This window comes from Siphateles boraxobius, unplaced genomic scaffold (assembly GCF_051911475.1).
Source record: "Siphateles boraxobius isolate OS27281-9 unplaced genomic scaffold, OSU_SipBor_1 84, whole genome shotgun sequence".
Classification (NCBI taxonomy): Eukaryota; Metazoa; Chordata; class Actinopteri; order Cypriniformes; family Leuciscidae; genus Siphateles; species Siphateles boraxobius.
The window spans coordinates 417,420-430,824 of NW_027509213.1; the positions used below are offsets into that span (position 1 = coordinate 417,420).

At 37.6% G+C, this 13,405-nt stretch overlaps 1 protein-coding gene across 2 annotated transcripts; it reads right to left on the minus strand.

The window, feature by feature from the left end:
• Positions 1 to 473: 473 nt before the first annotated feature.
• Positions 474 to 13,193, minus strand: mios (missing oocyte, meiosis regulator, homolog (Drosophila)). 2 transcript variants are annotated; one of them, XM_077221484.1, is made up of 11 exons: positions 13,094 to 13,193; positions 8,398 to 9,734; positions 7,461 to 7,559; positions 7,033 to 7,287; positions 5,027 to 5,196; positions 4,834 to 4,899; positions 4,592 to 4,750; positions 3,571 to 3,723; positions 3,018 to 3,222; positions 2,796 to 2,919; positions 474 to 1,449 (listed from the first exon to the last, which is right to left on the minus strand). In XM_077221484.1, exons 2-11 carry the CDS (start codon positions 9,701 to 9,703, stop codon positions 1,359 to 1,361), a joined length of 2,628 nt encoding a protein of 875 aa, XP_077077599.1. In that variant the 5' UTR covers positions 9,704 to 9,734; positions 13,094 to 13,193; the 3' UTR covers positions 474 to 1,358. The 2 variants fall into 2 exon arrangements, with proteins under 2 accessions (XP_077077599.1, XP_077077600.1); XM_077221485.1 differs by lacking the exon at positions 13,094 to 13,193 and adding an exon at positions 12,052 to 12,070.
• Between the last annotated feature and the right edge of the window lie 212 nt (positions 13,194 to 13,405).

A 13,405-nucleotide genomic window follows, 5' to 3' on the forward strand; every position in this document is an offset into this window, starting at 1 on the left:
CCATAAATTACAGCCATAACTCAAATCTGAATTAGAGGTATGACTGCAATTTATGTTGCAGAACAAAACGTGAGACCAATGTTAACCACAGACCATATTTTACCATAAATTATATATGATTTTCAAAAAAGCTATGCAGGAAAACAATAGGAAAATCCTGAGTCCCATGTCTCAAATGCTAATTGTCTTTCTTAGGACTAAAAAAGGTTCAATGGCTTTATTGTCTTGAAAATGTCACAATCTATAAAAACTGGAATAGTCCTTAAAATAGGCTTATTTTGTCCTTTGATTTTGGGGTGAGCTTTAACGCCGACATGTTCTAACAGTAAGATTTGGAACTTGATCTGAACAGTTAATTTCTTAATTACTGCTAATGCATTGTGGTTCATTACACTGAAAATATGTGTAAAATCACATTGAAGCAAACAAAATGTCTCATTTTGTTGCACACAAAAAAATACTTCACTCAAAACTCCTTCAGAAAAGTGTTTTAATAATATTAGTCCTCAATGGAAGTTTTTTGTTTTTCCAAAAATAAAGACAATCATTTTAAATAGTTATGATGTTTAGTTGTTGCATTGATTGTGCAATAAATTAAGGTAAGAACTACAAAACAGCATTTTACATTACCTTCAGATCCAAAAATGCAACACTTAGCCAGAACTAATGTTAAACGTACACGCTTTAAACAACAAAAATCACTTTGTTATTTGTTAAAAGCAATTTTTTTTTAAACAAACTGAACATTTTATTTTTATACTTTCCAGTGATAATCATTTCTCTTGACCTGGGCTTCCCTTAACCTGATGTACAACACCTCTACAATGGTGGTTCCTTTTAAAGAAATATGATCTCTGACAAATGAATTTTGAAACAATGCTTAACTCGAAGGCAAGTAATGGAAGTAGTGATGGACCACGTGAAAGCACTTTATAAGACATCAACAAAACATTTCTCACATGTATTCAAACTCATCATGTTGAAATGATTGTAATATCCCTTTTCCTGTCTCTAAACTCAATACTGAAATAGTTTTATTCATAGAGATTCCTGTTCCTGATTCACAAATGGTTTGGTCAGACATTCACATGGACACTTTCTCAGGAAGCACAACTGCCCGTGGGTGGGTGAGTTAATTATGGGTAACATAATCCTAACAGTCTAACTACTTTGGTTCCTGCGACAATAGAACACCTGTCGTTGACATCAATACAAGTGAGGTGTACAGATCACTTCAGAAAGACAAATATGAACTCCTGAAACCGTGAGATCTTTTCCCACATCACTTACAGTACTAGTGTTGGTAGCTGGTTTCTAACATGGCATATTTAACTTGGAAAACAGAGGCAGACAGGCCTTTATACACTATCAGAAGGCACCAGGTTGCCTGTGGTGTCCAGCTGCATGCATTTACAGGTGCAGGCCGACACCGGACACTCACTGTGATCTCTGAAAGGAAAGAAAATACAGAATTACTTTTAAAATGTTGTACTTCATACTATACACTACTACCGTTCAAAAGTTTAGGGTCGGTAAGATTTTTCAATGCTTGAAAGAAGTCTCTTTTGATGACCATGGTTGCATTTATTTGATCAAAAATGCAGGAAAATATAATTACAATTTAAAATAACTTTCTGCTTGATCCTGTGATCAAAGCTGAATTTTCAGCATCATTACTTCAGTCTTCGGTGTCACATGATCCTTCACAAATCATTCTTATATGCTTCGAAAGTTGGAAGGTTCAAAAGAACAGTATTTATTTGAAAAATAACTTTTGATGTGAAAGTCTTTAGGGTCACATTTGATACATTTAATGCATCATTAGCCCTATTCGGATGATAATTATTTCTCAAGTGGACAAAAAAAAAATTGCATAGCACCTGAGTTATAAAACTTTTTTTCACGGTGAAGGAACGATGTGATCCTACTAACCCGGGAACACACTGCTCACATATGCTTGGAATAATATAAATATATATTCATATTTAATTTAATAATAGGAAAACAACATCCCATTTATTATTTGATCATTTAAATATCCTTTTTAAAACAGGCAAACTGATGCGTTATACAATATTTGAAATGGTAAATAGCAGAAATAAGTTAATGCAACCTCTTATTTAAATAAGGTAAACAGTTGACTTGGCTACTTGGTTTATGTTCATATTGTATATAATAAATATTTTTTAAATTGCATTGCATACCTGTTGCTGCCATAATAATGGCCCATTTCAAATGCTTACCTGCTTTTATTCTCATTCTTCACTTTGTTCTAGTAGTGGAGAACAAATGTAGTGGAGCAGTAATGATATATCGTTCTTGTAAATACTTTCCAGCATTTCAGTAATTCATGCAAATTACATCAAAGTGCAACAGTGCAACAAATGTTGGTTAGCAGTGGTCAAAAAGGATTTACAAAACGTTTTTTGGATTGATCCTCGTATAAATTCAGAGATGTGGATTTGAACAGCAATTAAATTACCACACGACCTTGGTGTTTGTCAAGGAACAGTAGGTAATTCGGCTGGGTATTTTTACACAGGTGGTGGGAGAAAAACACTGACATTCTGGATTCGGACAGCAATAAAATCACTGACTAACCCCTGTAAATATTAATAACGTCTTCCCCCATGAGAAACAATTACCATCTAAATAGGGCTATTACTGCAAAAAAGGATACATTTATTTTAAAAAAATCTAACTAACCCCAACTCAACAAAATTTTGAACAGTAGTGTATTTGTATTTGTAATGCCATCACATAAATGGCATAATATGGGTGAATATGACTCTTACCTGAACCAGCTGAGCATGTGACCCGCATGACCACCATGCCGGCAGTTATGGCACCAGGTAAACCAGTTATTGAACTGTGCAAGTTTTTTGTCTCGTGTGAGATCGGCTTTCTCATCTGCTTTTGCTGATAAGATGGATGAGATGAGTTTCACAATGAGCTGAACACATGTGGGCATTATGATATCATTTATCAAGAGGAACTTTAAATGATCTGTCTGTTACCTGGGCAGCTGGACACAGGGGTGCCCATGTTCATTAAGCAGAGGGCACAGCGTGGAAGTGGTTTACGACAGCCAGGGCAACTGGTGACCTTTGACTTGGTGGGCGAACCGCTGACCCCGTACTGACTAAATCCACGACCCTGATGTGGTATCGCCGAGCAGCTGTATGATATAGACTTACCGCAGAAGTTACAGCTCACAAACACCTGCACAGATCAGAATAAAATAAAAAAAATATAGAAGAAAATCAGAAATGGCCAGCATAAAGACAGAATTTAACCTGAATGATGCTACCAAAAATTATATTTCATGCTAGGAATGCACTGATAATTATCTTTATGTTATGGCTCACAAACAACATTACATGTCGCTACCATATAAAAAATGTATTCTAGAATTGTATTTAATAGTTAAAAAGCATCACAAAAATAACAGCATTAGCTAAATCAGATTGATAATTTAAGAAAAAAACACTGACTGAATCATTGGTCAGTGATCGTATCATGCATGCTTAATCAAAACTTAACAGCTGTTAGAAAAAATATGATTCTAGCCTGTGCAAGTGGTTTTGAGCTGGGATCCAATTTGCTCCTATGAATGTCAAATTCAGCCCGTTTATGCCAAAACATCCAGGCGTCCAACAGGTTGCGATAGTTCTCGATCCAGCACTGCACCCGAGGGTCCTTCAGCACCTCTCCTGAGGAGCCCTACCACAACAAACACCAGATACACAAACCTTTACCAACTCACCAGTGTTCCTGGTTTTACACCAGTTACATTCAGTCTGTCCTACGGAGGCTCTAAAGGGACATGGTGAAGAAAAAAAATATGAGATGGGAGGAACTTTTGGCAAGGCTATTGCATTTTCTCACTACTGTTTTTGTTCCCCCGAGAAACTGTTAACTCGCAAAGATCACAAAGCGAATGCAAAAGTTTCTCGGGGAACGCAAACATTTTGCGAGAGAACGCAAAAGCATTGACCTCCCATCTCATATTTTTTCCTACACCACGTCCCCTTAGGGTCCTGCGATCTGATCAACATCTTCATTCATTTTATTTGCATTTAACTTTTTGTTTCTGTTGTAATATTCACTACTGTTCAAAAGTTTAAGGCAAGATGTTTTGAGGATGCAAAAATTTATCAAAAGTAGCAATACCGACATTTATGTTACAAAAATGTTAAATTTTAATAAAAGAAATGCAGATTTTTTAACTTTTAATGAATCTTGGGGGGGGGGATCATGGTTTCCACAAAAATATGAAGCAGCACAACTGTTTATAACATTTATAATAATCAGAAATGGTTCTTGAGCAGCAAATCAGCATATTAGAATGATTTCTGAAGGATCATGTGACACTGAAGACTGGAGTAATGATGCTGAAAATTCAGCTTTCCCATCACAGGAATATATTACATTTTAAAATGTATTAAAACAGTTATTTTAAATAATTTTGACAGTATTTTTGATCAAACAAATGCAGCACTGGTGATCATAAGAGAATGGTAGAATATGTAATGAGAGCAGATCATCTTTATCATGTATTGTTCGGTTTCTGGATTCCGGTTTTGGTTACCTTGAGCATGCAGAAACTGGCCGTCTGCACGTCTCCGGTTCGGTCTATATAACTCTCCATGAGATCGACTCCATCTTTGGTTAGTCCAGTAAGCAGGATTCCCTCCAGGTTACCAGCCTCCTTCATCTCATTGGTCAGCTTGTCTATGTAACGAGGCAACTTAAGGGAGGGAAAAAAAGAAAGTATATTACATACAGCACATCAGTGGCACTTGGGTGAACAGAGGGGTGAACGGGCCTTACCTGAGCATCATTTAGAAACATGCATGCAAAGGCCACCCTGTCCCTGACAGCCACACGACTCTCATACTGTAAAATAAAGAGCCTGGATATTCAGCAATTCAAAACAATGAGATAGTTGCATATTTTAAATTCAGTGTAACTTTGAATATTCATTTAAGCTCAATACTCTGCCTAGTTTTTTCTTTTAACATACCAAGACCCCGTCATACGCGCCATGTTCACTGGTGAGAAAGGCAAACATGATGCACAGGTACGGCTTCTTCAGCTGGAGTCTGAGAGAGCTGCACATCTCTCTCCACAGGGAGTTCTTCTCATCCGTGTAGCCCGACAGAGCCATGGCCACCACGTTCAGATTCAGATCACCTGATCAGAGAATAAAGGAAAAATACTGAAACAATTCCAAATTCATTTCTTTCAAATGATGAATCTCCAAATTGATCTTTCATACAACAAAAGCATGGGGTTGAAAGCAAGGTCCAAAAAAAACATCACAAAAGTAACATAAAAATAGTCCATGTGACTTGTGCAATTTTTCTGAAGCCATATGATAGCTTTATATGATAGTGTTATTTTAGTTTTTATTTTGGTTTTATTATAAGTTTACTAATATTTTTAATTAGCTTTCACTTTTATATTTTTAGTTTTCATGTTAATTTTAGTAATTTCTTTGTGACATTGTCATTTTATTCTTTTTTTTTAGGTATAGTTGGTTTTAGTTATTTATTTATTTATTTCCAGTTAATAATTTTAGTGCTTTTAGTGCTTTCGTATTTTTTTTGCCAAGGCAACATTTAACATTTTAATTTAGATTAAGTTTTTTCAACTAATATATTTATTTTATATCAGAGTTATTTAAATAAACAGAATGTTTTAATAGTTTTAGTTATCATAATAACCCTGATATATTATAGACTGAAATTTAAGTCGTTGTTTGCTGAAATTCTTCCTCTCCACCTCATCTTTGTACTTTCACATATTCAAGAAGCAGCTTTTCAGCCCACGGGTTAATATGCTTCAATTGTATGCAAAAGAGCTCTGTGGACATCCTGTAAAACATCTCCTTTTGTGTTCCAAGACAGAACATCATATGCTGTTTGCATGAGTGCACACAAAACACTACAAACACACAAAACACTTACAAAACACACAAAAGTGGTAGTAGTATGTGTAAAAAAGAAAACACCCTTTATAAAGATCATATTTGTTTTCTAAAACCTCTGAGGCAAAACAAATTATACTTAAAACCCAAACAACAGGCAATTATGAATGTTAAGCAAACAGTCCCATATGGCATATGCATCTGCAGCTTCAGGGCATTTAATATTAACAAAATCTCATTGTGTAATGTAAGCTTTTGTCATTTTATTAAGTATATAATAAACACTTCTGATAGCAAACAGGCAGCTGATGGCGTACACCATTTCTGACTAGCCTGGATTTTTCAGTCCTTATAATAACTCGCCATTCATCCGAGCACAAAGGAGAGAACAGACTTCCCGTAAATCCCTCAGGGAAACACTGACATCTATTTTTCTACATGAAAAAGCAATTCAAAATTATTCAGATAGCATCTTAAATTTACATGGCTCCCTAATATCATGAGATTAATTATATATCATTATCAGTAAATAGAGGCATTTTCTCCAATCAAAACAGTATACTCTTACTTTCTATACAGTTATTCATCTTTTTACTGTGCATCATATTTTGAAGTTGCAGACTGGAGTGTTAGTGTCACTAAAGAAGTAAAAACAGTAGCAAAAATTGCACACATTTGCAATATTGGTCAAAATGGCTAAATCTTTTGGACGTGGCACTAACATGACACTAATCTACTTGCATATAGTATGCATGAATCATCAATAAAGTGTATAATGAATTTGATCTTTTAATATCACTGTTTTGAAAGTGTTTTCCACATTAAGCGTTTTAGTATGTCCCTATAGTTTTAGTGATTGAAATACTGCAGCAGGTGTTGTACATGACTCACTGTATATGACTCACTAGTGCCCAAATCTTGCATTTTGATTCACATATTTTAGTTTTTCTTTCTCAGGCAGGCCTGTTTGGATGGATGTTTTGCCCTTCAGGGCTCTGAGCCAGTCACGTGACTGAAAACTATTAATAGGGGTTATAGGGGGTCCTTGTGAAGGCCCCTAGTCACTGTCTGGACAATGTTCCTCCAGTCCAGTCCTGTACCTTTCTCTGAGGAAGCTCCTTTATGTAGAATCTGAATGGCCCGGCGGATGTCCAGGTTAAAGAGGGCGACGGCAGCCGCTCTCTCCCACTCGCCCTCCTGCTCCAGAGACTTCAGGAAGGGTTCAACATCGTTGTCAGGCCCTCGGCTAATCCAGCCACACAACTGCAGGGCCAGACTGCGCTCCTCGCTGTGGTACCGCGGTACATCGGTCTGCCTGTCTGAACCCGACCAGCACCGCCGTGTCTCTGTAGTGCCTGAGAGAGAGGGAGAAGGTGCACTACACTCCACTGACAGATACCACGAAGGGCGTATGAGGCATTTAGCAGACGTCAATGAGAAATACTTTTACTGTATCAGAAAAAGACGTCTCTACAACAATCACTATTACGTCCACAATAAATGTGACCGTTGAGTCATTTACACTTACCAGAGCTGGACTTGACAATGTTTTTGATGCCTGAGTAGATGAGCGACTGTTTATTGCTCTGCTGCTTCTGTTCCACATTTTCAGTGTACTGCTTCATAAGTAAAACTTGCATAGGAAATATAGAGATATCAAATAGAACCAGACCAAAAATTAACTAATCACTCAAGGGATTAACAGATAATAAATCCATAAGAATTTAAAAGACATTTCTAAATAGAATTTCATGCTAATTCAGTTGTTAAAAATGATTTCTGGTTGTTTAACAATGTCAAGTCTCATTCTTAGATGCCACAGACGTTTGCTTCAGAAAGAATGACTGAATGGTATTTTTATAGCTTCTACACAACTTCTGGGAGACAGTGTGCACAAGTCCGCATTTTGTTTAAGATATGTGTGATACAATGAGCATTTTTGAGGAAGAATTGATCACTACATTTTTAGCTAGTTTAGCTAGTGCCATCATATCATTAAAGATATTTATCATTTTATTTGAAGCAAGTAAATTTATATGTTGATTTTTATCAAGCTAGTCTGGAATATATATAGTGTTATTCTATATCATCTATTGCAGTGGACAGATATATACTTATTTTGATTACAAAATAATAAGTAATAAATAATAATAATGATACAATTATTATATGTAATTCATAATGTAATCAAATGTTTATTAAATGCATATCAATAATAAAAGTATTATGATTTATATAGTATTACTTATATATTACATGTTAATAATAATTATATTAAGTATAATTTATGTATAATATATGTAATAAAACATCATGATGAAATAAACCATATAATAATAATAATAAAGTAGCAAAACATCCAGAAACAACAAGACATTTTTCATGACATTCAACAATAGCTTTGACATATGCTTGGAAAGGTTCAAAAGTCCCCTGTAATGCCACAGGGTTACAGTGAAGGATATAATGGAGTGTGTACCAGAGCGACCGCAGCTGCGGGTCGTCTCCTCCGGCCAGCAAGTGGTTCCGCCACACCTGGACCGTGTCGTGGCCGTAGCGGGACTGCGCTCGCTCCCTCATCTTAGTGGCGATGTCCTTTTCAGCAGCAGCTGAGCCCTGTCCGGCGTCCTCTGCGCACTCGTAGAGGTGCCGCCCACACGCCCACATCAGTGAAGTGGTGGAGCTCCAGGCCAGCGAAATACGCTCGAAGACGGTGAAGTCGTTCATGACCCGGTTGGGCGACACCACCACCATGCGGTTCTGTGCCGACGGATGCCAGGCGAAGCTGCTGATGATGCTCTCGCTGCACGGCTGCACGCTGCGCTCGATGATGGTGGGCTCCACCTCGTCGCCGAACGGCATGGGCGTGTGCTGCATGTCGTACAGCCGGATGATGTTGCTGTCCCGAGTGAGTGTTGCTAGCAGACCCATACGAGTGGGACACCAAGCCACTTTAGTCAAAGGTTTGGGCTGCTCGGTCAAAGTGAAGACTGGTTTTTCAAATTTGCGCAAATCCCAGATGGCCACCTGGCCTTCGAAGAAGGATGCCACACGATCCTGAAAGTGAGGGTCCACCGTCACGCCCTGGATGGCCTTGGTGTTCACAAACGTCTTCTGGCTGGTGTTGCGCAGGTCAAAGATGGCCAGGTTCCTGTGCATCCCGGCCAAGAGCAACTTCTGATGCTCACGAGGAAGCCAACAAAGAGAAAGACAGGCGTCGTTCTGACCCAGCTCGTACAGCGGTTTGGTCACCACTGGCCCAGAGTCCGAGTCCCCAGACATGCGAACCTTCTCGGCGGGAACTGCTTCGGGGGAGAACTTACTACTGATGTCCCATATCAGAACAGAAAAATCAGCCCGATGTTTATCCAAACCAGCCGCCAACCAATTACTGTCCACCGGGTTCCACGCAAGCGTATTGCATTGTCGGGCGTGCTTGGGCACAAACTCCTTACCCATAAGCTCCTTACATTTAGAGTTGAGGCTCTGTCCCAGACTGGTCAGGACGACTCGGCCATTGGCCTGTCCCACCGCCAGCAAACACTCCGGCTCATGTTTGGGGTACCAAGCCACACATTTCATATACGGGGTGTCGGAGTTGATGGCCAGCAGCGTGGCCGACGTCTCCTCAGATAACGGAAGGGCGCCAGCTTTGGTTTCTGAGCTTCCTGCGGGTCCGATCCGATACAGACTGAGTTCATTGTCACAGATCACATAACGGTCTGCGTGATGGGGGGACCACAGGATATCTGGCTTATAGCCACTCGACATGGCAGGACAGTGGATTCTTCAGTGCTGATACCTGCAAAATTAAGGATCTAATTTATACAGCACTTATACCCCTCACCTGTTACAGTTATACTTGGATTAATTAATATATTTAAAGACATATATATGGATACATTAAGCTATACATATGTATAGAGAGAAAGATAGCCTATATATTCTATTGAAGTTCAATGCAGGGCTCGAAATTGCGATCATTTTGGTCGCATATGCTCCTGAAATTTAATCTGTGACACCTAAAATTATATTTGGGAGCATTTATGCGAGTGCAAATAATTGATGTGGTGCGACCTGTTTTTATTTCTCTACAAAACGTTCGCAAATTACTGCACAGTGTGTACCTTATGTGCGCTGATATGCGGTGGCCGGACCATCATTCTATCCACCGATTACATCCAATCAAACTTCATCCTTACGTTCTTAACTTTAAAGCAGATTTTATATTGGTTAATATTAGCTGTCAATCACTCCCACTCACTTACGCTGGCTGCGCTCCGTTGTCACGTGACAGGGAGCTGACTGCCGCGCGAAATTTAAAAGGCTAAATAAGAGAGAAGATGAAAAAAGGTTTTTCCTGCATTTCATTTTTTTTGGCGACCGCCAAAGCCTTATTTGATCGGTAAATGATAGATGACTTCTGCGCTTGAGACAGGGCTCATATTACTGAAAGAACGAGCATAGAGAGAGAGAGATGATGGCGCGCGCGCACTCAAACAGTCTTCAAACTGTCTTGCTCTCCCTCCCTCGCGCATATTAAAGGTGCAGTGTGTGATTTTTAGCGACATCTAGCGGTTTGGCTGCGAGTTGCACTAAGGGCTCAGCCCAATTCCCTTTCGAAGAAGCTATGGTGGCTAAAATGGGACAAACATATCGTCGTCTGAGACAGCAGAGAATAGCCAGAGTAAGCCAAGAGTGTGCAACATTGTCACTGTTTCTGTACCACAGTCCATTATAAACCACATCATGGATAAAGTTTACAAAGCCATAGTCAGGTGAGGATCAAGGGTCTTAATATATAATAATAGTAATCAGCTGATTGCCTCACAAACGTAACCAGCACATTTCTCCCCACATAGCAAACCCATAATACAGCGAGGGAGAAGAACCACATGAAACTATGCAACTATATATTTTTTCTAACAAGGGTAGTAAAAGTTTAGCTGGCTAATATGAGCTGTTACTGTGGCTGAGCTGGTTAAAGCGTAAAGCCTTGTTTATACTCGACGCGTCCGCATGAGCCCAAAGGTGCGTGCGGCAAAAATGACATGATTGTAACAGCGCGCTCCTCCGCATCCCCTAGACACCACTTACTACACACAATAAGCTTTTTTGCTCTGATTTTGAAAACTCTTCTCGATCGACTTGCTTCCAAGATCGACGGGTTGGTGATTCCTGTAACCTTACTGTTTGTTTTACGGTCAATGACAAGAGTACTAATCAGCTGGCTCACGAACGTAACCAGCATTTATCCCCACATTCGGAGCATTAAGAGATTTTTCACACAGCAGGGTGTGAATTGTGCAAAACAAAAAAAACAAAAAAAATTTGCCTTATCTTTTCTGAAAATTTCCGCACATTCAGCTGACATAAGTTAAACCACAATTTCAATAAACAAAACAAACTATCCAGCGATGAAATGTTTTCTGTCTTGACACAAATCTTTAGCCTGACTACGTCAGACTTCGTACTTCCGCTCAATTTCATTTCGCTTCTGTACTTTCTGTACTGTCTATGAAGCAAAGCGAAGTAGCAGAGTTTGGTATTAGTCCAGTCATTTTAAGCCAAAATGGGGGTCAACCTTGAACAAATTGCAACAGAAGCAAACTCAACTGATTTTGTATACTCAATATGTCCTGAGTAAGGTAAAAAAAAGCCCCGAAGAATCCCATTAGGGGGAAGTTTAGGAAAAGACCCAAATAAATCCCATTCATTCGCCTATTCATTCTTTTTCTCACGTGAAAAGGGTAAAAATTATAACCTTTAGATATCATCTTGAAAATCACTGAGTTGATTACTTACATCAAGACAAACAAAAAATGTATTACAAGTTTTTTGCAATTGTTTGTTAACATGGACAAATGGTGCATAATCTAATTACATATGTGCTCATTTGCATAATTACCCAAACAAATCTAAACATTGGGTATAGCAGTGAACATGTCTTGTAGAATTTTGTAAACAAGATTAAAAAAAAACATTTTCACCTGCTATCCCGACTCAGAAACAGGCAATGACAGACGCCAGCCCCTTATAAAGACACATAATAAACCATGCATTGAGATATAAATAAATGACAGCTGTGTTCATAAGCGTTTTGATAAATATAAACTTACATTTGAGGTGCAACCATGCTGAATTTTGCAATGGTTCTTGCAAATTTTTATTTATTTTTTTCCCAAAAAATACCAGCCGGTGGTCTACGAAATTTCCTGGTAGATTTTTTGGTCCCACTCTGCCCCTTACAACAATGCAGTAAATATTTTAGGTGAATCAAAAAGCGTGCTCATTAACCAGCAGACAAATTAGTGCATAAAAGGTCACCAAAATGAAGTATTTGAAACTCATAATTAAATACAAAAGGAGGAGAAAAAATGCAAAAAGGTCCACTTTTTGAAAAAAGAAAATTATTATGTTATTATTATTATTATTATTATTATTATTATTATTATTATAAATGGTATTGTTATTATGTAACCAAACGTCATGATAAAATAAATCAGGTAATAATAATAATATAAATATAATATAATGTATAATATAAATATTATAATATAATATATTATTATTGTTTTATTATTTTTATTATTATTATTATTATTATTATAGGCGTAAGGGTTTCACATTGTAAAACCAGACATTAAGAATTTGTTTCCCTTTGTGGTTTAATAATTCATACATCAAAGGGTTACAAAAATTTAAGTTGCACATGAAGCTAAAGGTAATGAAAACAAATGTTACCAAGACATTACCAAAGTTCAAGTACATTGTTAAAGCCAAAGTAAATACGTTTTTAATGTGTTGAAATAAACAATAAATAAAATAAAAACATTAATAAGATCCATTCTACATTCTACAATTTTAATGATTCTAGCACTTCGTGTTAATGTGTAAATATTATATAATTAAAGGTAAAAATATAAAACTTATTTGATAAACAAGTGAAAAGTTAAGTGCGATTTAATGTTCTTGTGACTTGATTTCAATAACTGCGAGTTAGCCGGTCAGCTACAGCTAAACTAACCATACAACCTTTTCTAAACCGGAAACAGGCAATGACAGACGCCATCCCCTTATAAAGACACATAATAAACCATGCATTGAGATATAAATAAATGACAGCTGTGTTCATAAGCGATTTGATAAATATAAACTTACATTTGAGGTGCAACCATGCTGAAGTTTGTTTGGGTCGCGGGAAGTCGGAAGCAGTGCATATTGTAAACAGTGTGACAGAAGCTGGCAAAATAAAAGTCCCACTGCGTCTAATGAATATAGCAGACATCTACGACAGCGAAGAATCGAAGATTATTTTATTGCAGTGGGAGATCTGAATTTAATAAACTCAGTCAAAAGTATCTAGGCTTCGGGGCAAATAACCAAGATTAACAAATTAATCAATTAATCAAAAAAAATTAAACCTGCTAAAATACAGATTAGCGGATCAGCTCATTCCCGACACATAGTTAT